At 36.8% G+C, this 27,870-nt stretch overlaps 1 protein-coding gene across 2 annotated transcripts; it reads right to left on the minus strand.

Moving 5' to 3' along the window:
• Positions 1 to 55: 55 nt before the first annotated feature.
• Positions 56 to 27,870, minus strand: AAE13 (AMP-dependent synthetase and ligase family protein). Of its 2 annotated transcripts, XM_077354805.1 has the most exons (17): positions 27,503 to 27,869; positions 25,259 to 25,428; positions 23,956 to 24,168; positions 23,208 to 23,388; positions 23,036 to 23,124; positions 22,226 to 22,297; positions 22,020 to 22,070; positions 21,751 to 21,858; positions 13,638 to 13,736; positions 12,026 to 12,118; positions 11,831 to 11,908; positions 9,904 to 10,008; positions 4,668 to 4,758; positions 2,865 to 2,938; positions 1,651 to 1,830; positions 407 to 460; positions 56 to 325 (listed from the first exon to the last, which is right to left on the minus strand). In XM_077354805.1, the coding sequence occupies exons 1-17, from the start codon at positions 27,666 to 27,668 to the stop codon at positions 290 to 292; spliced, it is 1,860 nt and encodes a 619-aa protein (XP_077210920.1). In that variant the 5' UTR covers positions 27,669 to 27,869; the 3' UTR covers positions 56 to 289. The 2 variants fall into 2 exon arrangements, with proteins under 2 accessions (XP_077210920.1, XP_077210921.1); XM_077354806.1 differs by lacking the exons at positions 22,020 to 22,070; positions 22,226 to 22,297 and having other exon boundaries at positions 27,503 to 27,870.

Here is a 27,870-nt window from a genome sequence, read left to right on the forward strand (position 1 = left end):
AGTTGAGCTTTCAAGACTCAAGGATAGCTTCTTCAGCTTTTTTTAATGTCAACACTTCCCCAAAGACGATCTATATATAAGTTTGAAAATATCATAAGAAATCACACTGATTCTCTACAAAACCAGATTTTCATAACATAATGTCGCAGTCGCTGCTATGAATTACAACAGTAATAATAAGAAATAAGGAAGAAGGTAATGCCTCTACCTATCTAGATTACATTTTAACTCCCTCTTTATTTTGAATTTTTTATCCTCTAAACATGTGCAAAGGAGGTCTCAATATGTATCACTGGAGCCTCTTCTTCAGCTCTTTCTTATTCACCTGGAATGAAAAATAATCATGACAATTTGTTCATCTCTTCACTTGAAAGAAAAATACTTGCTAAAAAAGTAGATATTTCACCTTTCCCATGGCATTGCGAGGAAGAGACTCCCACAAGAACAATCTTGTTGGTATCTGAAAATGTTGAAAGGTTCAATATCTGATATTTGATACGAATAAAAACGAAATGGTATTCTAAACATTTTGAGGATACCCTTTAGTGCTGAATTGGAGATTGATTAAAAAATATGCATTGTAGTTAAGAAAAGTCAGAAAACATTCACCAACTCAGACAATGTTAAGGTCCTAACACGCTCCATTAGTCTGGAGGCTTTTGGCGTATTGGTTAAGTACCTAACATTTGGTATCAGAGCAAACACCATGTCTCATGTTCGAGTCATGGAAGAAGCGAACTGTGAAAAGGGCTACCTAAAGGGGAAAAAAAGAGTAAAGTCGTAACAGATTGGTTCGCTGGGGACGTCAGCTGCGGAACATGGTGGAATGTTATGATCCTAAGTGGATGAGGGCCAAGCCTAATATGTTCCATCAGTTTGGGAATTTTGGCATATTAGTTAGGTACCTAACAGACAACTCCATTACATGATATGGAACCACACCCCCATGTAGTCGTAGAGGTCCTCTCGATTACAACAACAGAAAGGGCAGATAAGATGTCCAAGGTGGCAAGGTCCCAAGAATCACTGAACATATATTCAAAGGAAAATTTAAAAAATCTGAAAGGAAAGGACTGGTATAATTACATGCACTAAAAAACAAAGTAATAAAAAAGAAGGGGCAAAGGGCTTCAAGCTGGAGCAGTAGCATTGCTCTTGCCACTTTCCGGTGACCAACAAACTAATAATTGAGAGAAAATATGCGGCCCATGAGGAAGTATGTAAGAAAGTGAATATGAATTAAAGATGGAAAAGAAGTATGAGCAGACAGAAAATATGTGTGCGTGTGTGGGTTTGTTTGTTTGAGAGAGAGAGAGAGAGCACAGAGGGGTGTACTGATAAATTCCTTTCTTGAGCACTAGTGATTACTGGTCGACAATATTCAGTGCAGAGAAGAAGGTTGGCTTATCCTTTCCTACCCCAATGGTGGAAATAATAGCCTTCGATGAACTAGTATTGATCCCATTGCGTCAACAATGGAAATGGGAAGCCCACAACTTCCATGGTGTGCACAGACTACTAAAGTGATTATCTTTGTCACAACAGGCAGTCCAAATCTGTATCCATCTGGGAGGACTGAACATTTTCTTCCCTCAACAGTCACCACTGAAAAAATAATTTAAATGTGAACAACAAGAGTTTAGTAGAAACCTTGTATGGAGCAAGTTTTTCCTTTGCCCAAGTCCGAAGTTCTTCCAAGCTGATAGCCGGTTTGAAGTCTTCTACTCCTCGCTGCTTTGCATCTGCGGCTGGAACAATTATCGCACAAACAGCCTCTCCATAGTCTTTGTCTGGTAATCCTAGCACACAACACTCTGACACAGCCGGGTGCTGATATGGAAAAGTTCACCCATGTCAGCTTACTATGATTGAGAATCGTAATTTTGAAATATCATTTTGAAGTTAAACTGCAGCCATTGTAATAGTTCTGATCTTACTGTTAGAACTCACAAATGGCGTTAAAATAACAGCATTATTCAATGGAAAACAAGTTATTTCTCATTAGAATTGCCTCTTTTTTTAAACGGTAGCAATATTTCATTCCAAATAGAGGGGAGGACCGAGATGGTCAACCCCAAAAAATATACAAAAGCAAAAAAGAAGGAAACAGAGAAGAAACAAACAAGAACAATATTTCATTAGAACTGCTTGTTATTTAACATTTAACACTTCTAATTCTTTTTTAGGAATGAAGTTTACTGCTGTGTCACAACCTTGAGGTCACAAGTCAGATAACTTCTTACCTATAAAAAGGAAATAACAGCCGGTGTACTATCTGTTAAATAATCTTTTCCCTTTTTGCTTTTTTTTTTAATTAACTAATACAATGGACCTAATGATCCAAAATTAAAGTCTTATAAAACACCCATAAGGTCACGTTTGGATGCCCACAAGATTTGGAACTGGATCAGATCCATAGATTTCCAAATCAGCTGCAACAGTGAAAAAAATCTGATTTTCAAATCTGTTCTGAAAGACATTATTTGGAAATAAATATTTGTGGTAATTACTTTCACCCTCGCTGCTCCTCGACCTTGCTGCAGCAGCAGCAGCCAGACTTCCCTCCCTCCCTCCCTCCCTCCCTCCCTCGTACAACATGAGCATGAGGATGATTGATGTATTTTGTATCCAAAACTCAAATCCAAATCAAAATACAAAAACATGAGGTATCCAAACGTGGCATAATAGACTTTCTTAAATAAAGTAGTAAAGAAAAAGTTACAGCTGTCAGAAGATTCAAAGTGAAACTGATGCAAAAAGTGATTGATTGACACATTTTCTATTCTAAGAAATCCATGCATGAATTACTTTGAAAAAAAAAAAGAAAAAGCCATGCATGAAAAGCAAGTAGACGAAGTACTTGCCTCTAGAAGTACAGCTTCAATATCTAATGCCGAAAGCTTATATCCACCAACTTTCATGATATCAGCACTCGTACCTGACAATAATAGTTACACAGAAGCAGCTCTTGAGGATTCACAGTAACTTACAAAATAATACTACTTCAATTAACAATACTCTGAAATTATTAATCATCGAGCAACAATGCATGCAATCATTAAACGAAGCAAATCTAGGACAATAGTTTACAAGCAAAGCAGCAAGTTTTCATGCCTAAAGCAATAGCTTCCAGCTTACAAATTCATTATCTATGATTTGTGGACACGGACAGAAGTGCCACGTGTCGACACGGACACGGGGTGTCGGAAATGGCAACCCACCAAAATTTAGAAACTGGGGCACGGCTAAAATACAAAGTATAAACAATCATGATTTGTAGATACGGATTCGAGTGACGAGTTTCGACATGGATACGAGTTGTCTGACTTGGCAACATCTAAAAATCTAGAAATAGTGACACGTACATACATATAAAATTACTTATTGCCAAGGTTTTAAATTTCGGTTTCGGGGGTAATTCCGGTCCTCACCAAAACCAAAATTTTAGCCGAAATCCTAAAACTTTGGCCGACATTGGGTAAAGGCACTCGAAATGCCGTTTTTTGGGCCGAAATTTTGCTAATTTCGGCTGAAATTATGCAAAGGAATTAAAAATTAATAAATTTGGTAAATTTCTGCAATTTCGGTTTCGGAACGTTTCGGTTTCGGTCCTCACCGAAATCCAAAATTTCGTTCCGCCGAAATTTAAAACCTTGCTTACTATCATAATTTGTAATAATATAAATATGATATTCATTTAACAAACAAATATGATACAATGAGTATACTATTGGAATAAGAGTTTCTTTAGGGTTTTAGGTTTATGGGAGGAGATATAACAACAAATATTAGTTAAAGAAGAGCTAAAAGAAGAGTTTATAATAAAAGAAGACTTAATAATAAAAGGTGAACACAATATTGAATAATAAAACAGAATGTCACACTTGACATGGTACAAAACCGTGTCCACACGCAACCATTAAGTCTTCTAGCAGTACCTTTAAAAGTGACCAAAGGAGTGTCGACACGTGTGTCTAGTCGGACATGCCAGGACACGTGTGTTTGGTAATAAATTCAAAGTGTTGGCTAAATCATAGTTCATTATACATTAAGAGGGATTTACATCCAAGAGTTTTTTAGCTCCAGTAAATAAGGCGTATTGAGGGAGTGAAGAAAACAATTTTTAAAAAGCCACAACTTCTCTGAGAACAGGATGTTTATGTTGATTTGACCATCCTGAGAAGTTTGATACAAGATGGGGCAATTTTAGAAAAATCTCTGTAATTATGAGCACCTTCCCAACCATGGTCTGTCATTAAATCATAAGTAGCCCTGCAAATCATTTCAACCTTTCATCATCTCAAATTACATCTAAAGCTTTTGACACCTTTCCTAAGCTTAAAATCAAGCTTTTAAAACACTTTTTCTCGTAAGTAAGCTGGGATTTAACCTCCGATCTCAAGGTTGAAGAACAGGTTTTAAAACACTATCATGTGATGGTAAAATTTCAAATGTTGGCCACAATTTGTAATTTCTAATCTCCTTAACCAAATAGCACTAGCTTCACAAAGTCAATATACAATCAGATTGCGCAGGCACAGGTTTGGTATAAAATCATTGAGAAAACATTGATGGATATGCGAACATTTCAAAATTGTATCATGAAACAAGCTGAACAACCCCATTGCATAACAATTTTAACTGCATAAAAATGAATGTTTTCTTACGTCCTAATATAATGTAGTACCCGTCATCATCCACTTTAACTGTATCTCCAGTCTTGAAGAAACTTCCATCAATGAATGAATCCTTTGTTACCTAAGGAAATTATCTTCAATCAAAATCAAAATGGGGAAGTAAATGATAAAGAACATAGGACTTCAACAGTTAGATATTCCGTTCAGAAACTAATGTGCCACTGCATTATATATATATATATATATATATATATATATATATATATATATATATATACTAGAGGAATAAGATTGTACGCTCGACCGTACCTAAAGTTAGGTACGGTAGAGTGCCAAATCACATGGGTCCCACATTTTTGGTGAGCATCTAAACCATTCATTTGCAAGGCCCCATCATAGATAGGGTGCATACCAAAAATCAGCTCCATAGGATCATCCTAACCCATCCATTTGTGGAGGCCAAAATGGACAGACAGTGTTTGTCCACAAATCTGCCCATTTTGGCCTCCAGTTTTGGAGGGGTTAGGATGATTCAATGGTGCTGGTTTTTGGTATGCACCCTATCTATGATGGGGCCTTGCAAATGAATGGTTTAGATGCCCACCAAAAATGGGGGACCCATGTGATTTGGCACTCTACCGTACCTAACTTTAGGTACGGTCGAGTGTACAATCCTTTTCCTCATATGAGGAATAAGATTGTACGCTCGACCGTACCTAAAGTTAGGTACGGTAGAGTGCCAAATCACATGGGTCCCACATTTTTGGTGAGCATCTAAACCATTCATTTGCAAGGCCCCATCATAGATAGGGTGCATACCAAAAATCAGCTCCATAGGATCATCCTAACCCATCCATTTGTGGAGGCCAAAATGGACAGACAGTGTTTGTCCACAAATCTGCCCATTTTGGCCTCCAGTTTTGGAGGGGTTAGGATGATTCAATGGTGCTGGTTTTTGGTATGCACCCTATCTATGATGGGGCCTTGCAAATGAATGGTTTAGATGCCCACCAAAAATGGGGGACCCATGTGATTTGGCACTCTACCGTACCTAACTTTAGGTACGGTCGAGTGTACAATCCTTTTCCTCATATATATATATATATATATATAAAGAGAGAGAGAGAGAGAGAGAGAGAGAGAGAGAGAAAACAATTCCTACACACTTGTGTAGGTAAGTTACCTACACACTAGCTTAAAATACAATGGGGGCCCACATTGTTTGGGTGATCCAAACCATTCATTTGAATGGTCCTCACATAGATAGGGTGTCCACAAAAAATCAGATCCATAGGATCATCCCAACCATTCAAACTATGGAGGCAAAAAATGGACTAATTTGTGAAGGTTTATACACGTCCATTTTACCTCCACAAATCGTAGGGTTCGGATGATCCTATGGATCTGATTTTTTGTGGACACCCTATCTCTGTGAGGACCATTCAAATGAATGGTTTGGATCACCCAAACAATGTGGGCCTCCACTGTATTTTAAGCTAGTGTGTAGGTAACTTATCTACACAAGTGTGTAGGAAATGTTCTCTCATATATATATATATATATATATATATATATATATATATATATATATATATATATATGAGGAAAGTGTTGGTGAGCTTAAGCGCCCAATCACATTGGGGCCTACTTTGTTAGGATGATCCAAAGCATTCATTTGAAAGGCCCTTACATAGATGGGGTGTGTACCAAAAATCAGCTCCATAGGATCATCCTAACCCATCCATTTGTGGAGGTCAAAATGGACAGACATTATTTGTCCACAAATCTGCCCATTTTGTCCTCCACAAATGGAGGGGTTAGGATGATCCTATGGAGCTGATTTTTGGTACACACCCTATCTTTGATAGGGCCTTGCAAATGAATGGTTTGGATCACCACAGAAAATGTGGGACCCATGTGATTGGGGCGCTTAAGCTCACCATATATATATATATATATATATATATATATATATATATATATATAGAGAGAGAGAGAGAGAGAAGCATTCCTGCAGCTGCGCAGGGAGCTTCCCTGCGCTTAAGTGGCTTAAAAAGCCTCCCATTGGTTCGTATAGTGGGTCCACCTTTGCGGGTCCACAAAAAGTGACCAATGGGAGGCTTTATAAGCCACTTAAGCGCAGGGAGCTCCCTGCGCAGCTGCAGGAATGCCTTGAGATCTGAACCAAGGAATATATATATATATGAGAATTTATATGATGCCCGACCGTCAAAACATAAAGGGCGCATATATAGACAAAACCTGCTGCCTGAACCAAGGAAAAGTCAAAAAAGGGGGTTTCTCTTGGATTAAAATCAAGGGAGAGATGGTTCTCTCTCTCCGCCCTTTATATTTTGACGGTCGGGCACCATATAAGTTCTCTCTCTCTCTCTCTCTCTCTCTCTCTCTCTCTCCTCTATATATATATATATATATATATATATATAGAGGAAAGTGAAGCTACACCGCCGGCTTAAAATACAATGGGCCCACATTGTTTTGGTGATCCAAAGAATTCATTTGATTGGCCCTCACATAGATAGGGTGTCCACCAAAAATCACCTCCATAGGATCATCCCAACCCTACGATTTGTGGAGGCAAAAATGAACGTGTAAAAACCTTCACAAATTTGTCCATTTTTGCCTCCACAATTTGAAGGGTTGGGATGATCCTATGGAGCTGATTTTTGGTGGACACCCTATCTATGTGAGGGCCAATCAAATGAATGGTTTAGATCACCAAAACAATGTGGGCCCATTGTATTTTAAGCCGGTGGTGTAGCTAAGTTAGCTACACGGGCGGTGTAGCTTCACTTTCCTCTATATATATATATATATATATATCAGATAGAGGTTCTGAGCGATACCACAGATAGCTTATCTAAGCAAGCTCATATAAATAACATAGGTAGCTATGTTGTTTGGGTTATGTTACATATTGATTCTATAGGACCTAACATAGATAGGGTGTCCCTAAGAAATCATCTCCATAGGATCATTTTGTGCTTGTACAGATCAAATGGTTAGGATGATTGTATGGAGATGGTTTGTTAGGAACACCCTATCTATGTAAGGTTCTATGGAATGAATGGGTTGGATGAGTCAAACAACATGGGAGATGGTGTATTTATAGTGGCTTGCTCAGATAAGATATCTGAACTATAGCTCAGAAACCTTGCCCCCTATATATATATGTGTGTGTGTGTGTGTGTCTGTGTGTGTGTGTGTGTGTGAGAGAGAGAGAGAGAGAGAGAGAGAGAGAGAGAGAGAGAAAATGGTTTCTACACACTAGTGTAGATAAGTTATCTACACACTAGCTTAAAATACAGTGGGGGCCCACATTGTTTGGGTGATCCAAAGCATTCATTTGATGGGCCCTCACATAGATAGGATGTGCCCAAAAAATCAGCTTCATAGGATCATCCTAACCCTTCGAACCATGGAGGCAAAAAATGGACAGATTTGTGAAGGTTTATACACGTCCATTTTACCTCCACAAATCATAGGGTTGGGATGATCCTATGGAGCTGATTTTTTGTGGACACCCTATCTATGTGAGGGCCAATCAAATGAATGGTTTGGATCACCCAAACAATATGCCTTACACTGTATTTTAAGCTAGTGTGTAGATAACTTATCTACACTTGTGTGTAGAAACCGTTTTCTCATATGAGTATATATATATAGAGAGAGAGAAAACGGTTCCTACACATATGTGTAGATAAGTTATCTACACTCTAGCTTAAAATACAGTTGGGGGCCACATTATTTGGATGATCCAAACCATTCATTTTTAAGGCCCTCACATAGATAGGGTGTCCACAAAAAATCAGATCCATAGGATCATCCTAACCATTCGAACTGTGGAGGCAAAAAATGGACTAATTTGTGAAGGTTTAAAGACATCAATTTTACCTCTACAAATCGTAGGGTTGGGATGATCCTATGGATCTGATTTTTTGTAGACACCCTATCTATGTGAGGGCCTTTAAAATGGATGGCTTGGATCCCCCAAACAATGTGGGCCCCCACTGTATTTTAAGCTACTGTGTAGAGAACTCTCTACACATATGCGTAGGAACCGTTTTCTCATATATATATATATATATATATATATATATATATATATATATATATATATATATATAGTAGAAGAGAAAATAAGAGAATTTTTTGTAGAATTACACATCACTCTTTTTGACTTTTTTTAACAAAGGCACCCATTCAACACACATATTTTCAATCCTACCCCCTCCTTTATGCTTTTTAAGAAAGGCACCCATTAAAGCCAAATAATTTCAATCCTACGCCCCTCCTTTATGCTTTTTTAATAAAAAATCTATAGGGTGATCTTAACCATCCGATTTAAGAGGAACAACATATTATGGAAACCTCTATAGATTGGAGGGCTAGGATCAGCCTATGGAAATGATTTTTGGGGCACAACCTATTTATGCTGTGTTCCATCACATGGACGGTTTGGATCAACCCGTGATGTGGTCCGTACAGTTCTTTGTCGGCCCGTGCATCGCACGGGGTTTTTTACTAGTGTATATATATATATATATATATATATATATATATATATATATATATATATATATATGAGGAAATGGTTTGTCAGCAGCTGCTCAGATAAGCTTATCTGAGCAGAGCTCACAAACCATAGGGGGGCCACATTTTTTGGGGGATCCAAAGCATTCACTTGGAAGGCCCTTCCATGGATAGGGTGTTTACCAAAAATCAGCCTTATAGGATCATCCTAACCCTGCCACAATGTCTGTCCATTTTCCCCTATTTTGAATGCCACTGTAATTTTGAGAATGCGCATATAAATACCCCTCAAAAGTAAGTAAATATGTCCGAAACATATAAAATGCAGTTAATCCCGCTGTAGCACAAGCTATTATCGTGAAAATCGGTGAACACAACCATCATTAAGAATTTCATCGTTGGACCAAAAACAAGCAAGAGGTAGAATACCACAAAGAGAAAGTGTACCTAATAAAAAAGTCATTTTGGTAATTGGTACATATTTTCTTAAACCACCCATAAGAACCATGTTCTGACTCTTATCTGGAGTATACGAATTTTATCCGCAATTCAATTTGTATAACGATTCGAAACAGATATCTCCAATAGATAGAAGTGAAAATAGAAGAGGAAAACTAAAAAACTGTGAAGCGACTAGAGAGTACCTCAGGTTGTTTGAAGTTGAACATAGAAAAAGAAGATTAAAAAAATCTGTGAAGTCACTAGAAAGTACCTCAGGTTGTTTCCAGTATTCCTTGAACAATGAAGGACTTCTAACACAAAGCTCTCCCACCCCCATTGTATCAGTTCCACTCTCATCTTCAGCAAGAATTTTGACCTAGTCATAGTTCCACAAGACAAGATTCTGAGCAATGTTCCCTAGAAAAAATATTCATATTCTTCACTAGATTGCATAGAACAAATTGCAAAATTGATTGCATTGGTTTAACAATCAAATAGTTTTGAGGGAGGTTGCCCATCCATAGCAAGGCCTAACAGATTAATGTTTTGGATCATAGAACAAGTGGGCCCCACCTGTACTTCTACCCAGTCATATTTTTTCAAGGAAAAATATTTGCATCCATCATAAAACCTTCCTTTTACAAGCTCAATTCAAATTGCTCTGAAAACAAAGGTGTGTGTATACAGCTTGCATGTCGCAGATTCAGAGATTCAATGGAATACTAGTAAGATCTGATAATTGTTGGATTATGAAAATTAGAGCTGATACTAGAGATTCCATGTTCCTTGTTTGATTGTTCCAAGCCTTTATTATTTTTTAAAAAATTTCATTGGCTGTTACAAAATTTCCAAAAAAACTACCACATTCAATCAATGAAATTTAAAATAAAAAGAGGCGTATCTATCAAAATATAAATGTAAAATCAGTTAAGAAAAATTATACCCATGAATAAGTGTAAGGAGAAATAGAATGTGTCAATTGGAACACTATATTAAATAAATTCCATTTAGTTAAGCTCTTGTGGTAGTAGTTTCTAGAAGTGGCAAAAAATTAAGCCTTATTATGATATAATGATTGAGTTACCATTATTTTTGCCAACTAACGGTACAGTGCAGAGACATGCACTTAGGTTATGAAATGCATTTCTGAAAGAATCACTAGAATACTAGAAGGGAAGATTGCCTGTTGATATTTGGTAAACAAGGTGGGAAATACTAAATAATGATGGCAAAAGTGCTTGAAACGCAAGGCCAACAAGTCCATGACTTCAAATCATATGATTTATTAGAGAAGCTTGTGTTCTCTCTATCCAAGGCACTCATCAGTTTTGGCTGCTTTTCACTATAGTAAGAGGATGAATGATAAAGCGAAGGGCACCCTTGCAAAAACCAGCTACGAGGGCGCTCCCATTGGTCCATCCCAACAAAGTGCATTTATAGCAGCACAGAACGCTATTAAAATGAAATAGATAGCATTAAAGGTACTGTTAACTTACCAACTTCTCCAAAAGCTTAAGCTGTTGGAGAAAGGCGTTATTTTTCTTTTATACTTTACAGGTACAATAAATGAACTCTGTTATAGAGGACCAAGGGGGGTGCCCTTGTGGATGGATTTTGCGAGGGCGCCCTTCAGTTTATAATTCCTATAATAAGAGTTATCTTCCTTATTTCACGGCGTTTCACTTTTCAAATTAATAAATGCTTAAACCCTAAAAAGAACAGATAAAGTATGTACTCACCAGATGAGCATATCTATGGAATGGTAAATCTGTCTGATCTTTACATCGCCATTGGAAGTATGGTGGTAATATTCATATGCATGCCATAATGTGCTCATTTGTAGCCACAGGTTAGCACATAAAAGGAGTTTCTCTAAGTAAAAGCTCAAGCTCATCGTTAATGAGCGGAGATAATTTTGATATTGCCGACTTCACATTGTTTGAGCGTGATTACTAACATTAGAAATTCTGAACGAATTGATACATTGTGGGGAAATTAATATCACGAATTCACGATGACACAATCACTCACAAAAACTATATACAAATAACGCAGAATCTGTCCCCAGAATTGAAAGCTAAAAAGGCAGACACTGAAAATAATTTTTGATGATATGAAAACATCTTGTTAATATCCATTCAATCCTAAAGTAATTGAATTTTGAATTGATAATGAATACAATTAGAATTTGGGCTAACCTGCACACCGGGAAGTGGTTTGCCGACTGTGCCTCCCTTTCGGACACCTTTTAAAGGATTTGATAGTGCCATGACAAACTGTGGTCCATCATTCCAATGGTAACAAATATAAGAATACTTTTTAAATTCATAGATAAAATAATTATATGTATGGATTTGTAAATAGATTGTGATTTCAACTATATTTTACCACACCTCAGTCATACCATAGCGCTCCAAAAGGCGATGACCTGTAATGCTTTCCCATTGCTCCATAACAGGGTAAGGAAGTGCCGAGGAGCCACACATCTGAAAAAGAATTGGGAACAATGCTTAACTATGCATCTATCGACTTGGGTGTCTGGAAAGTTTAGCCCGAAGTTTCATGAGGTTCCTCTAACAAAGGCAGTAGGAATGATACTTGATTGAGGAAAATTCTCGACAGTCAATGGGAGTTGCAATGTCTAAGTAATAGAGGTATAAGTATAAAGTAAAGGCTGAATGTTGCAGTAAAGTTCTTTTATCTTTTGAAAAACATAATGTCTTTTGAAAAACATAATGATGTTATCTCAACTTGAATTGCCCTTAAAATAAGGTACCAGTACCACAGGACTTTGATAGACAGGACCTGGCAAACTTAAAAAAGAAAATTATATATATATATATATATATATATATATATATATATCAAAGATACAGCATCAGCATATATTTCAGGGTACAAAAATAAAAAGGGTTATCTACATGGGTGGCTAATGCATGTATGGCATTGGACCTGGAAAACTTAGAAGATAAATATAAGATACAGCATAAGCATGTATTTCAGGGTACAAAAATAAAGATGGTTTTCTACATGGGTGGCCAATTCACCAAAACTAACTGTAGTTTCAGATTAGATACCTTAAACTACAGAAATCTCAGAATTAAGTTCATTTTCTGAGAGAGAGAGCACATGTAGGGGTGTTCGTTCGGTTATAACCGAACCGAATAGACCGAAATTTGATAACCGAAATAATTTCGGTTATCAAATTTCGATAACCGAACCGAACCGAGTAAAAATTCGGTTATAACCGAATAACCGAATAGTGGGAGAAAAAGAGTGAAAAAGCAAAATCTCGGTTTGGATCGGAGGGCTAGGATCATCCTATCGAAATGATTTTTTGAGCACAACCTAATTAAGTTGTGATCAATCAAATGGATGGTTTTGATTATCCTACGGAGTGCCCATATAGCACTTTTTTTTGAAAAAATAATGGTTTTTATCATAATTTCGGTTATTCGGTTAACTGATTTTTTTTTTTTTAGATAACCGAAACCGAATAACCGAATTTCCAAAAAAAAATAACCGAAACCAAACCGAAAAGGAAAAAAACGGAACCGAACCAACCAAACCAACTCGGTTCAGTTCGGTTATTCGGTTATAACCGAATAATGAACACCCCTAAGCACATGCATAGTTTGCTTGAAGTGCTCATGCAACATAACTGGCAACCCTATGAAACTCCAAGTGATCAAACAGATAAATTCTTGATCATAACCCCAAGTGTCCCCTCAATTACTCTTTTTTAATGACCTCAATTACTTTTTAAAGGTTGTTCTTACTTTAGTGTGATTACTGTCAAGTAAAGAACATGAAACATTTTCATCATTCACATTGAAAATAATGACATCTGGGCAAGGAATTGTAAACTGAATTTTCTAGGCAATATTCTTCATATAGTATCGGCAAAAAAAGAAATAATAAATAAATAAAATCAAACAAAGTTTGACTTGATATCCTTGTCAAAATCAAATATAGCAATGAAAGAAAGAAGCCCATGCTAATTACCATAAGGCGCAAATGAGAAGCAGCTGCTGCAGAAGTAGCTTGTAATTCTGGATCCATTGCTTCATAACCTTGTAACAATCTAGTATACATTGTCGGCACCTAGACATCCCACAAGCATTCAACAGCTTAAAATGTTTACAGGACAAGCATACAAAATTGACTGATAAATTAATTAAATAAATTTACACCAATAAGAGGAAAACTATATGAAATAAAATAACATTGCAAATACACATTTTTTCATCTTACTGCGTGCATCTATAAGAAATAAAATAACATTACAAATACTCCACATCTTTACTCATCATACTGCGTGCATCATGGATCTATCATCATACATGCAGGAAACAGATTAATTAGGACTAAGCAATGACAGCCAAAATCACTTCAAGTTAGGGAATTAGAATGTCAAATCCTACATTTTCTTTTTGTATACTGGGGTCAAACATATAACTAATAGGAACAGAAGCCCACTTCCAAATTCATCTTGCCTTATGGTATCTATACTTGTAATCAGTAACCAAAATTGGGAGACGATGCAGTCATAGAATACTAAAAATATCATTGTAGTCACTGAAAAATCTATTTGATGTGAAAATTCTGAATCAGGAGGGAGCCCAAGATGGAAGATTTTTCCAACCAATAGTTGTTCCTTGAAGAGCCTAATTTATACTTGTATCTGTTGGAATACTTTTTTCAACAAGATCCTTTATTTAAGAGAGCACACTATTGACGTTTAGTTATGCTTCTTGGGAGAAAATGTTGCACCTGTACAAAATAAGAAAACACACCTTTACAAATTAAGAAAACACACCTATCTGTTGGAATACTTTTTTCAACAAGATCCTTTATTTAAGAGAGCACACTATCGACGTTTAGTTATGCTTCTTGGGAGAAAATGTTGCACCTGTACAAAATAAGAAAACACACCTTTACAAACTAAGAGAACACACCATGGTATACCCAATTGTGTTCAGGAGATGTGTAAACCCCACTCTCTTAGTAATGGATTAACATCTTTAATTTATTTTCAGTTAGGTCCAAATGCATAAACAAAATTTCATCTTCATTGCTTTCTTTTCTTTGTTCTCTCTTGGTGCTTCTACCAGTAACAATATCAGTCGTAATAAAAATAAAAATGTATAAAACGCCAAAAACAAAAAAGCGCAAACAACAAATAACCTCATGTCACCAGTACCCTACATGCAACTCCAGAGTTATAATAGCCCGCCCCATGGTTTTAGGCAAGTTCTGAGATCAGAACTTGACTAGTCTACAGAAAGATCTGTCAACTTCCTTTCTAACATGTACAATAATGCCTTCATTTATGCAAATCGAGCAGGATAAGAAGAAGATCAGTGTAAGATGCTCTAGTTAACGTGAGGAATTAATCATGAAGATCAGTTTGTTTTATTGGTTATGAAATGTATTGAAAAAGAGAAAATCACTTTGTCTTGTTGGTTATGAAATGTATTGAAAAAGAAAAGAGAATTATATTGTGAAGAAGAATAGAGTGCAAAATGGCTTATCCTTAAGGGGTTTATTTAAAACATGACAAAAAAATTCCATCAGTTGTACCTTCATATGAATTGAGAACATCCTAATCTATGAACAAGAAGAAAAAATATGACGATTATAAGGTCTAGAACACATAAAAGAAAAGGTACACTATTACAAGTGTGATTATGATGTGATTTACCAGTCTTAGTAATTAGATTCAGTTGCTTTATATTGGATATGTGTTATATTCTTCTTTTATTATGTAGGAATTTCTTCGGATTTAGTGACATTTATTTAGCCTTGATGTGGGGGATGTCCACATCAGCCTACTGTCCACCACTACCCATTACCCGAGACCAAAACAATCACTAAAGTACCTTATATACTATCAGTCACAACCCATGGCCAAGCACATGAACCCTAACCCTTTGCTTAATTCCCCATTGGCTGCCTTATGGCTCTTATCCCATTTGTCAGCCTAAATGGCCCACCATATAACCTCTCAAACACCCTCACAACCCTAATTTTGAAGTAATCAACAGGAGAAGCATCCCTCCCCCTTACGTCTAGTCTAAGGTAGGCTCTTCTCTCCCCCTGTCCTTTCTTTTCCCGCTTCCTCCTTCCTCCTTCCATACTTTTTTTCTTTCCCTATTTCTTCTCCTTCTCCCTATCTCCACCTCTTTGCCAGCCTGCAGCCGAAAGGACTGCAGTCCTTTTCTTTATCTTCTCCTCTCTCTTTCTCCCTCCTTCAATCCCTATATTTTCCTCCAAGGCTGGTGCACAACAGCTGCCACCCCAGCCACGTTTACCACACTATTTTTACTACCCTTTCCTATTGATTTCTGTGACAGGACAGCATCTTCATTCTTCTTTTCCCTTTCCTAGCTGTTGTTACAGTAGCAATTCATCTCCTTTTCTCCCTATCTTCAGCAAATCGCAGCCCCTCTATTTTCTCTCCTTTATTTTGCTCACCTTTCTCTTCGTTCTCCATTCTTTCTCTCTTTCCATTTTACTTTCTCCTCACCTCATATTTCCATCTTTCTCCCTCCCTCCCTCCCTCTTCCACCCTATGATTATTGGACACAGATTCATGTGTCGAGTGGTAACATGGATACGAGGTGTCTGACATGCCAACCCCCAAAAACATAGAAACGAAGACATGACCATACACGTACATACATATAAAATTATTGATTACTATATATATATGAGGAAAGGGATTGTGCGCTCGAGCGCACCAAGCTTAGGTGCGCTCGAGTGCCCCAGACTCATGTGGGCCCACTTTGTTAGGATGATCCAAAGCATTCATTTGAAAGGCCCTTACATAGATGGGGTATGTGCCATAAATTAGCTCCATAGGATCATCCTAACCCATCCATTTGTGGAGGTCAAAATGGACAGACTCTGTTTGTCCACAAATCTCCCCATTTTTGCCCTCCACTTTTGGAGGGGTTAGGATGATTCAATGGACCTGATTTTTGGTACACACCCTATCTATGATGGGGCTTTGCAAATGAATGGTTTGGATCAGCACAAAAAATGTGGGACCCATGTGATTTGGCACTCGAGCGCACAATCCTTTTCCTCTCTCTCTCTCTCTCTCTCTCTCTCTCTCTCTCTCTCTCTCTCTCTATATATATATATATATATATATATATATATATATATATATATATATATATAATGGTAGATTACTATTATAATTTGCAACAATATAAATAAGATATTCATTTAACAAACTAATAAATCTTAGGATTAAGAAACCATAATCTAAAACAATTATGAGATAATCAAATAACAACCCATTTATCAATCTAATCTAATTCTCTTCAATCTCGCAGCAAGAATGAGAGACCAAAAGGATACAATGATTATTATATTAGAATAAGAGTTTGTTTAGGAGAGGTAGGTGACAACAAATAATAGTTAAAGAATGGCTAAAAGAACAACTTATAATAAAATAAGAGTCAATAATAAAAGAGGTAAACACAACATTCAATAATAAAACAAAACGCAACGTTTGAAACGGTACAAAAACGTGTCAATGCGCCCACATTAAGTCACTTCTAGCAGCACATTTACAAGTGTCGAAATAAGTGTTGACCAGTGTCGACACGACACGACATGACATGTGTGTCAACTATAAATTCAAAGTAGCGCAAAATCATAGCTTCCATATCTTGGAGGCCTTCTACATCAGGACGATTAAGGCACAAAGCCCGGCACGCCGCTCCCAGGTATGGATCCTAATTCCTACCATATCTATTTTCTGCAGCCTACTACTACATATACATTTCCCCTTGAATCCTTTCCCTTTAAACTTTGATACCCTTATCACCTTACCATGACCACATCATCCACCATCATTCCCTTACCTCCATTAGATGTTGATTTGTCCATAGTTAGGTTTATATCATAGATCTGATTTTGTAATCCCTTATCTGAGACTTGTTTATTTTTTCAGTAGCTGACGCCTGACTGTTTTGTTTATGAACTTGATGTATGGAACTTACAATTGGGCTAAATTAATTTCTATTTAATGAATGAACTATTAAGCTCAAAATTTCTATGAATACCCTAGCTCCGTTTAACCTGTTTTGGGAATGTGTGTTGCTGTTATTATTGATCTAAACTCCCTTTTATGCTCCAGAATTCCCAGAAAGTAAACTTCAAAACCTCGGTTTGCACCAAGTTGCTATCAGAGCTCAAAGCTCAGATCCCTTATAGAGTTCCATGATTTTCAGCCCCCAAGATTTCAGTAAAAGTCCAGTTAGAGTCTTCCTTAATTATATGCTTTAGGTAAGTTCATCAAGCGTCATCTACGTCATTAGTAAACTTTATGATATGGTCTAGGTTAGTGATTTTTGTTGTTTAGGGGATCTTTAGATAGTTGAGTTTCTCAGCAATGTCCTAGGTCTTAGAATCTACCTCGGGTTATTTAAATGTCAGTTACTTAATATCTTGTCAGTATATTTGTGTTTAGGTGTCTTAGTATCTTTCCAGAGTCCATAGAATTCTCCAGCGTGTCGAATTATCCACTTTCAACTATAGCTAACAGGACCAATGCTCCACATCAGGACCATGGTCGAGTCCAGCATCGAGAGGCATAGCAATGAAGCACTCATGCTACATTAGACCGACACTCACACCAACACTCAGATATGTTACATGAGATTAAAGTTACCCCGAATTACATTAAAAAAAAATCTTACGCTTAAGGCTCCCATGGATGCATGACTCAAATGAATACACGCCCAGACTTCCCACCTGTGCAAGAAAAGGAGAGGCGAAAGAACCCTGACAAAGACCATTCTACCACAACAAACAGAGGCCCCGTGGCTAGTCACTCAAATCTCACTCTTCCTCCTAAAAGTACTACAAAGAGACCACTTGTAGGTGAGCCGAGGGTGGGGCATGGGCTTATAGTAACTAAACCGCAAGATACCAGCATCAAATATTTTACATTGGATGGACTGGGTCACAAATGATCAGCTTGCCCACGTCAGGCATTCAATCCTCAGACCAATTTAGCAGAATCCTGACGATAAGGATAGAAATGACTGTAATAGAGGAGAGCATGACGAAAATATGAGGGGGATGAAAGAGCAATCTCGTGAGGATGAGCATGATGAAAATAATAATATGCTTGATGGGGATCATGTGAGGACATTTTGTGTGCCCAATGCAAGGTAAGTCCGTTCAATAAAAGTTAAACTCTCAAGCTGCCATATATTCCCCTATAGCCAGGATTACTATGAGATTTGAGTCCATCGTGGTTATTGATAAGTTCTCCAATGTGTTCATGTCGATTTATATAGCTAGGTTCTCCGATGTGTCATATTTCTAGAGAATTTTATGGAGAAAAATATGATTTATATTTCAATTTGACCACACATACTACTACCCCTGAGTAGATGAACAGACAGAAGAGATCAGACACAACTTGGAGCATTTGTTGAAATACTTAGCGAGTGAGGAACTTAATTATGCTCATAACAATGTTTGCATACTATAGTTTCATTACACACTCCTTTGAGACCATTTGTGGCCATCACCTTCCACACCTCTGAGACCCTACCCTTATGCTCTGTCGTGGGAAGCCAAGTGCCGTGGCCGACGCTCTCATCCACTAAATCGAGGTGGTACACCTAAAGGCATTAGAGAGACTGTGACCGAGTATTAAGAGGAACGAAGTAGCCGTTAACTAGCACTAGAGAAGTTGCTTCTACATCATTGGGGATCAGTTCGTGATTGGAGTCTATCATCATCCACACCTTTGGGACGTGCCAGAACATATCATCATCGCTTCATTAACTTCTGGTGTTTACAATATAGATGTTCAAATGAAGGGGATCTGCCTAAGTTTCGTTGGACGTATCTAGTCCGTTGGCAAGGACGTTCTCTAATCGAGTGTTCGCAATTGGATGAGGTACAATTACGATGACTTCACGAGGACCTGTTTCGGTACTATACGGAGTCGAGTTCTTCCCACATGGGTGAACAGATGTGATTCACTAGTCCCAGTCATAAGATATAATTGCTTTATATTAAACATGTATTATTTTTTCATTTATACAGGATTTTCTTTGGATTTAGTAACATTTATTTAGCCTAGATGCGGGGGATGTCCACATTAGGCTATGGCCCACCACTATCCATCACCCATGGCCCGTAACCGAGCCCAAACCCATCACTAAAGTACCTTATATCCTATTGGTCAGAACCCATAGCCCACTACGTAACCCCTAACCATGTTCTTATTTTCCTATTGGCTGCCATATGTCTCTTATCCCATTGGTGAGCCTAAATGGTCCACCACTTAACTATACTCCTCATCTTATACAACCAATCAAACACTCTTAACAACCCTAATTGTGAAGTAATCGACAAGAAAAGCCTCCGTCCCCCTCATGTCCAAGGTACGCCCTTCTCTCCCACTCATTTATTCTCTTCTTTTCCTATTTCCTCCTCCTTTGCCTTTTTTTTCTTTATTTTTTTTCTCTCTATTTCTTCTCTTTCTCCCTATCTCCCCCTCTAGGCCACCCTGAACCCGAGAGAACTGCAGTCCCTTTCTTTATCCTCTCTTTCTCCCTCTCTTGCATCCCTCCTTCAATCACCATGTTTTCCTCCAAGGCTGGTGCATAATAGCCACCACCCCAGGCACCTTTTCCTGTTTTCCACCGTATTTTCTCCACCTTTTCCCACTGATTTCAACAGCTGGAGAGCACTTTCATTCTTCTTCTTCTTCTTCTGAATGCTTTGCACCTCCATTCTTCTTCTTTTCCTTTATTATAGCTGTGTTACAGCAGCACTTCATTTCCTTTTCTCCTTAGCTACAGTAGATCGCAGCCCCTCTATTTCCTCACTGTTATTTTCCTCATCTTTCACTTCTTTCTCCCTTCTCTCTCTTTCCATATTACAATCTGCTGTGCAGATGTCTTGTATTCTAGAATCATTCAGCACCTGACGGACTAATGTGTGTGACGCACATGCGGGTTGAGCTAAAGGGGTATTTCGATAAATTTCCTCATGTAGTGGCATTGATGAATAAGCCACGGGTTACGGGATTGAGAGATTTCCTTTGTGTTTTCTCGGTAAAGAAGAGTTTGTAATCCTAAGTTCGAAATGATGAAAACTCTTCTCCCGTGGACGTAGGCACGTTGCCGAACCACATAAATCTTGTGTCTTCTTGTGTGGTTGTGATTCATTGCATTGTTTCTTGACATTTTGCTACACATCATGGTTGATCCTTGTTGAGAAGGTATTTCTCAGGTTTCTACACTTTCTCTCCACCTCATATTTCCATATTTCTTTCTCTCTCCGCTTGCTAAGAGCTACCCCCTCTTTTCAACTCTTTAGCTCTCAATCTTCCATCTCTAGGAGGCCTATTACATCAAGGTGACTTAAGCACGAAGCCCGGCACGACGCTGCCTGATATGGATCCTACCATCTCTATTTTTTGCAGCCTCCTCCATAAACCTTTCCCCTTGATACCTTCCCCTGTAAACTTTGATATCCTTATCACCCTACCATGATCGCATCATCCACCATCATTCCCTTCCCTCTATTTAATGTTAATTGGGTCATAGTTCGGTTTATATCATAGATATGACTCTGTAATACCTTATTTGAGACTTACTTATTTTTCCATTAGCGGGCTGTTTTGTTTATGGACTTGATGTATGAAACATTGAAACTTACATTGGGCTAAATTAATTTCTATTTGATGAATGAACTCTAAAGTTCAGAATTTCTATGAATACCCTAGTTTTGTTTAACCTGTTTTGAGAACGTATGTTGTTGTTGTTAATGATTTAAACCCCATTATATGCAGTTAAATTCCCATAAACTAAACCGCAAACCGTAGATTTGCACAAGATTAGGGTACAATCGAATACAATATATACCTAGACTACTTAAAAAGAACCATAAGTTGAGTAAAAACATCTTGAGAAATTTATCATGCACAAAACTATAAACAGAAAATTAAACGAGGACTCAAGTTCGAATCAATAAGATAAACACATCCATTAGGATGCCAAAAGGATCATTGTTCACATTCTAAAGGTGAGAATCAAAATATATAAGTTGTAGCATAAGACATTCCACTCACCCCTGTGAAGACAGTAATCGCGTCATCAACCTTATTTCCGTCTTTTGGATATGATTCACGCCATCTCTGCCAGATTCCCCTCACACTGAATTTTGGCATGAACTCAACCTTCAAAGTCACCAATCACTATATTATAGCCAAAAGGATATGGAGCAGCCAAACTGATGTTGTAATGAAGAACATTGCCGCACAAAACATGATTCTAAATTTAACCAAGTAAATTTTAGTGAAATAAATAGTTGAAAACTTCAAAAGTAAGAAAACCTTACCACAGAACCCGCAAAAAGTGGTGCGAGTAAAGCATTAAAAAGACCATGCACATGTAAAGTAAAAGTTAAGGATCCCATAAGACACCAAATCTTCTAATTAAATCCTCAAGAAAGTAAGAAACCAACATGAGAGATGTACTTCTCAACCTACAAAATCTATGATGAAGAACTCAGTTTACTAAAAAAAAATGTATTGTTTGGTGGATATGGTGTAAGGGTAGACAATGCAGAAACTGGTCAGCAGGTGTATATTCCCAAGCCTCTGTTAGAATTTGAACCTGCAATTGAACCATCATAGCAGTAAATTTACAGCTAAAAGAAAAGCCAAATAAGAAACTAAGACACACTTGAGTGGTAAATCCATATTTTATAAAATGTTGGCACATTATTTAAGCACTAATTAATATGTAGCGGGAGAAAAATGAATAATTGACAACACCGAACTATTTTCTAATAACAAAACCAGTTCTCAATTTAGATGATATAAGATACAGATTATCTAGCATCTTGTTTATTCCTGTAAAATTAACCAGCATCTTGTTTATTCCTGTAAAAGATATAATATACTTTTGTGTCAAAAAACAGTGATGCTTCTGGAATTTAGTCTTTCCAATCGAATTTTTTTCAGGAAACTATAGAAATGAATACCTTGTTTATTTATTTTTCTTTTTTTCAAACAAGTTAAAATGCATAGGAATACAAAATGTAACCCAAAACATACTGGAAGTCAAAAAAATTGGGGCTTTCCCTGATTCGAATTGTCATGAAGTAAAAATCACTTTATGAAGTTGAGCCTTTGGCCCTGAGGGTGACGTCCTCTAGTATGTAGCACTGAGGTTAGGGATTAAAACTTCATCCTTACCTATAATAAAAAGACACTAAGAGACAACACAATGGTGATATCCGACACACGTGCCTAGTGATGGTGGACACAATAATGAAATGGTAATGGAAAGATAAAGCCTCAAAACTCTGAAGTCAAAGCTGAGAACTGTAATTGGCATAGATCCAAATACCTGTGCTGTGATGCTTTTGTGCGTATGGACAACTCCTTTGGGTTTCCCTGTCGTACCACTTGTGTACACTATCAATGCAGGGTCATCTCCTAGAGAGCAAAAAATCTTTTTCATCATAGTTTCATTTATGGCTTCTACCAAATAAAGCATAGTACATCAAAATGCATATTACCTTCTACTGAGTTTCCAATTTCCTCGAACAAATTAGTCTTCGAGTCAAATTGTTTACCAATACCATCCTTTGATGTAGTATTGGGAACAGGGGGGATAAGAGAAAATTCAGCAGCACATTTTGCAGCAACATTCTCCATGAGCTCTTGATGTTCTTCGGTGCTTAGAAGCATGGAAACATCCTAGAAATCAAATAGTTGCAGAACTTCATTTACATTATTTCATGGTCATAGCAAAATTTAGACCAATTACAGAAGAGAGATATTATAAGAAGCCGTGGAATTATTTCATGTGCATGCATTTTTCAGATCAACTCCTTTGATTGGATAAATTCAATTTATTAAGACAAATAAAGACTAATAATGTTAGGCTTCATGAAAACATATTAACAGCTATTATCATGATACGGAGAGGAAGGTTTAAGGGAATGAGCACAAAAGATTATTAATCATTTAAAGAAAGTACCATTGTGACTCAGTGTTTCAGAAAAGAGGACCATTGGATATATATCATGGCCATTAAGAGTCCCAAGACTACAACTCAGAATATTGATAGTTCCAGATCCCATAAAAATGAAGCTTTAATCAAATAATTGCAACCCAAAATAAAATGATAAAAATAGATCAATAATACAGTACTAGGGCAATTAAAACCTAAATATGTTCCATTATGTCCGTGATTTCCACCGTGCATGGTTTTCCAAGCAGTCAAAAATAAGAAAGAAAGAAAAAAAATGATGCAGGACAAACCGAATCATTCATCACATGGAAGAGCTCAGCTTCAGGGTAGCTGAGGGCGAGTGGAACTGCAACTCCTCCACCAAGCCAAGTACCCAATATCCCGGCAACAAATTCTGCGGAAGGTTTAGCTACAATCCCAATCCGGGCCCCATCAAGGTGTCCTGCTCCTCTGACGCCTTTCACTAAGGGAGAAGAACTTTCATTTTGGTTCAGTTCATGCTTCTGAAGAAAAAATAATAATAATAATAAAATAAACTTCTTAGTTGGAAGATTAGTGCAAATATTAGAGAGAATTAATATGAGAAGTAGTTAGAAAATCCACATCACATGTACCATGTATCATGGGATGCATATAGATGAAACAATATAGCCAGTAAAGACTTAATAAATAAACTAGGAGGTGCAGTAATCACTGTGGTGTATCATTAACATATATTTATAGAAACATATTGGATGCACTGCAGAAACAATGTGTAAGAAATTGCTTAGACAGAAAAGGAGAAATTATAGTTACATAATATATTAATGGGATACATTGTTTTGTTCATTAGCAAAAATAATAATAGAAGTATTCAACTTACATTTTTTAAAACATATTGGCTGCACCATAGTTACTAGGGTGGGAAACGAATTCGGAAAGCAAAACGTGAAACGGAAACGGGAAATGAAGAGAAAAAATAGAGGGGAAATGAGAAACAAGAAAACGATAGAAAATTGCATAAGAAACGCATTGAAAAATGTCTTAGGAAACGCATTAGAAACATTTCAGAAAAAATATAGAACTGAAAATGAAAACACGTGAAATACAAAGAAAACACGAAATTCATGATTTTGTAAATTTCAAATTTGTTAATTTCAAATTTCTATTTGAATATTTCCTATTTTTTAATTACAATATATGCTACTGTTTTCATTTTTAATATTGATTACAAAAAAATTATGTTTTTTACAAAACGATTTTCGTAAGTTTCACACATAGTTAAAACACGTTTCACATACGTTTTCTACGAGTTTTCCATACGTTTCTCAAAGTTTCAGATATGTTTCTCATGCGTTTCCCATGCGTTTTGAAAACATTTCAGAAATGTTTCCCCAATTTTTTCTATCATATTTCGAAAACGTGTCCGAAACACGTTTAGGGGAAACGAGTTTCCCACCCGCCCAAGAAGTTTCCTGCTACTATGGGCTACACTACAGAAACAATGTGTGAGATATTGCTTAGACAGAAGAGAATCTATAGTTACATAATATAAAAATGGAATGCGTTGTTCAGTTCATTTGCAAAAACAATAAATAGCAGTATTCAACTTACGTTTTTTAAGTTGCTATTGCATAATAAGTTGGATATATTCAAAGCAGATGAAATGAGTTGAATATAGCTGTAACTCTGCTGCTCGACCCTTATGGCAATACTTTCATGTGCTGCAGAACTGCACCGAAAGGCTGCTTTGACTTCCTCCATGAATGTAAGAGATGATGACCCTGTAGAAGTTGATATAAAGAAGAAAATGCATAATTATACAGAAAATGCAATTGATGTATGCAATGTTTTGAATTTCGGCCAAAATAGCAAAATTTCGGATTTCGGTTGGGACCGAAACCGAAATCCATAAAACCTGAAATTTAGGATTTTGTCCAAATTTTGGCCGAGATTTCAGATTAAAATTGTAATTCAATTCTTTTTCCCGAATCTCGGCCGAAATTTCGGGAGTTCGGTATCCGTGGCACCTCCTTAAAGAGTAAATTATACAAACAACAGCTCTTCAATACCGCAATCCCAGTACAATTACAAAGGAAAAAAGGTTTCTTTGGTAATCAAAGCAACTAAGAAAAGTGAAGCTTATGTTTTCATTAGAGAGACCAATGAAATGAAACAATCCATTTATCAAACCCTCAAAGATTTATCTGATAAAGTACAATGTGGTGTCTGTTAATCCTCAAGCCCTTCGTTGTTGGCTGGGTACAGGTTACATCACTACTGTCATATAATTGTACATCCATCTTATCAGCCTCGGCTGTAATCCCATTTATTCACCTTTGATGAAAATTGAAGATAGAAAAAATTCAAAATTTTCTGTTTGAGTCTAACAGAAAACATCAAATAGAAAATGAAATGTCTCCACCCATTGCGGTTAATAGCAATTCGCTATGTCGATTAAGCACAAAAAACAAATGAATTCCCACCACAAATGACAAAATACCATTTTTCAAATCACCAAATTCAACCAACTCCATTAAAGAAATAGGGTGGGGCCACATTTTTTATGGGATCCAAAGCATTCATTTGATGGGCCCTGTACAAAATTCGCTAGGACTCATGAAGATTTTATACTCCCTCCACAATAAAAAAAAACAATATAGAATAGAAAAGTTTCTCCAATTACTGCTGGCATTCCTAATGATTCCTTGCTAACAAATTATTATTTAAAAACTGTTATCAATAAAAACACCAAGCATTTGTCATGCAGCAACATAATTCACCCAGAAAAGAACAATAAAGAATTAAAAGTTTCTGTATTAACTGCTGGCTTTCTAATGATTCCTTGCTTGCAAATTATTATCTAAAAACTGTCTGTTCTCAACCAAAAATAATAATAATAGGAAAACATTAGTTCAATAGAGAATTTCAATACAGAGAAAGCGATTCTCATAAAAAAAAATTGCCAAAAATTATATAGAAATAACAAATTCAAAGGAAAATTGCCATCTATAATTCGACAAGAAATTGGGAAAACAAATGAATTAACACTAAATACCTTTAAAACCATAAAATAACTACATCAAGGGCCCTGTTTGGATTGCAGGAAAATCATTTCTTGAGAAAAAGTTTTTCTTAGGATTTTTTTTATTTCCACAATTTAGTGGCAAATGATGAATTTTAGTGATATGATTGTAAATTGAGAAAACGGTTCCTACACATATGTGTAGAGAGTTCTCTACACACTAGCTTAAAATATAGTGGGGGCCCACATTGTTTGGTTGATCCAAGCCATCTATTTTAAAGGCCCTCACATAGATAGGGTGTCTACAAAAAATCAGATCCTTAGGATCATCCCAACCCTACGATTTGTGGAGGTAAAATGGATGTCTTTAAACCTTCACAAATTAGTTCATTTTTTGTCTCCACAGTTCGAATGGTTAGGATGATCCTATGGATCTGATTTTTTGTGGACACACTATCTATGTGAGGGCCTTAAAAATGAATGGTTTAGATCACCCAAATAATCTGGCCCCCACTGTATTTTAAGCTAGTGTGTAGATAACTTATCTACACATATGTGTAGGAACCGTTTTCTCTTGTAAATTATGGTTCCTCTAAATAATACTTGAATTGTGACTGGTTCAATTCATTATTTTTCATATGAAATCAAGCAATATAAAAGAGGGCTTAAAAGGAAAAATATTTGAGCATGAAAATTCAAGACAAAACAATATTCTCTAAATAGAACCAAATCTAACAATTTCCTCCCTGAATTATCATCAAAAGACAGTTCAAATAAATATATAGAATCCGAAATCGAAGAAAATGCAGTAAGAGGAGATAGAGGGAACGTACTAGAAAAGAAACGAGCTTGAGAGAAGGAAAACCTAGGGTTTCTCTGATGGAGAATTGTTTCAAACCCTAATTTTTCTGAACCTGGAGATGAGATATAAGTTTCTCGGCATCGATGAAAACAACGGAAAAGGAGTGGGGAGTTGGTGAAAGATTTTAATGAGATCATTAGATGTTATTAATGGCTGCCGCGGAAGGCGTTACCAGTTACCATGTGACTTTCATTGAGATTTGAAATTTCTCGATTTCGCAGAGGAATGCGAAATTGGGCAGCAATTGCCGTATGTTAAGAAGCTGGGTGGATTTTCTGGTTTAGGAGAAAGGAGCTATTTGGAATATATGTTAGGGGCAGCTCCGTAGCTCTGTTTGGT

This window comes from Tasmannia lanceolata, unplaced genomic scaffold (genome assembly GCF_043159265.1).
Source record: "Tasmannia lanceolata isolate RefF3 unplaced genomic scaffold, GAP_Taslan_0.1 ptg000015l, whole genome shotgun sequence".
Taxonomy (NCBI): domain Eukaryota; kingdom Viridiplantae; phylum Streptophyta; class Magnoliopsida; order Canellales; family Winteraceae; genus Tasmannia; species Tasmannia lanceolata.

Bases quoted from the DNA above. Each gene is read 5' to 3' on its own strand.
- AAE13 (XM_077354805.1), bottom strand. From the start codon at position 27,668: ATGATCTCATTAAAATCTTTCACCAACTCCCCACTCCTTTTCCGTTGT. The intron at 23,125-23,207 runs GTAATATGCATT...TTTGCTCTCTAG, and splicing joins AATTGGAAACTCAGTAGAAG to GAGATGACCCTGCATTGATA. The intron at 22,298-23,035 runs GTATTTGGATCT...GTTCAATTGCAG, and splicing joins ACAAAAGCATCACAGCACAG to GTTCAAATTCTAACAGAGGC.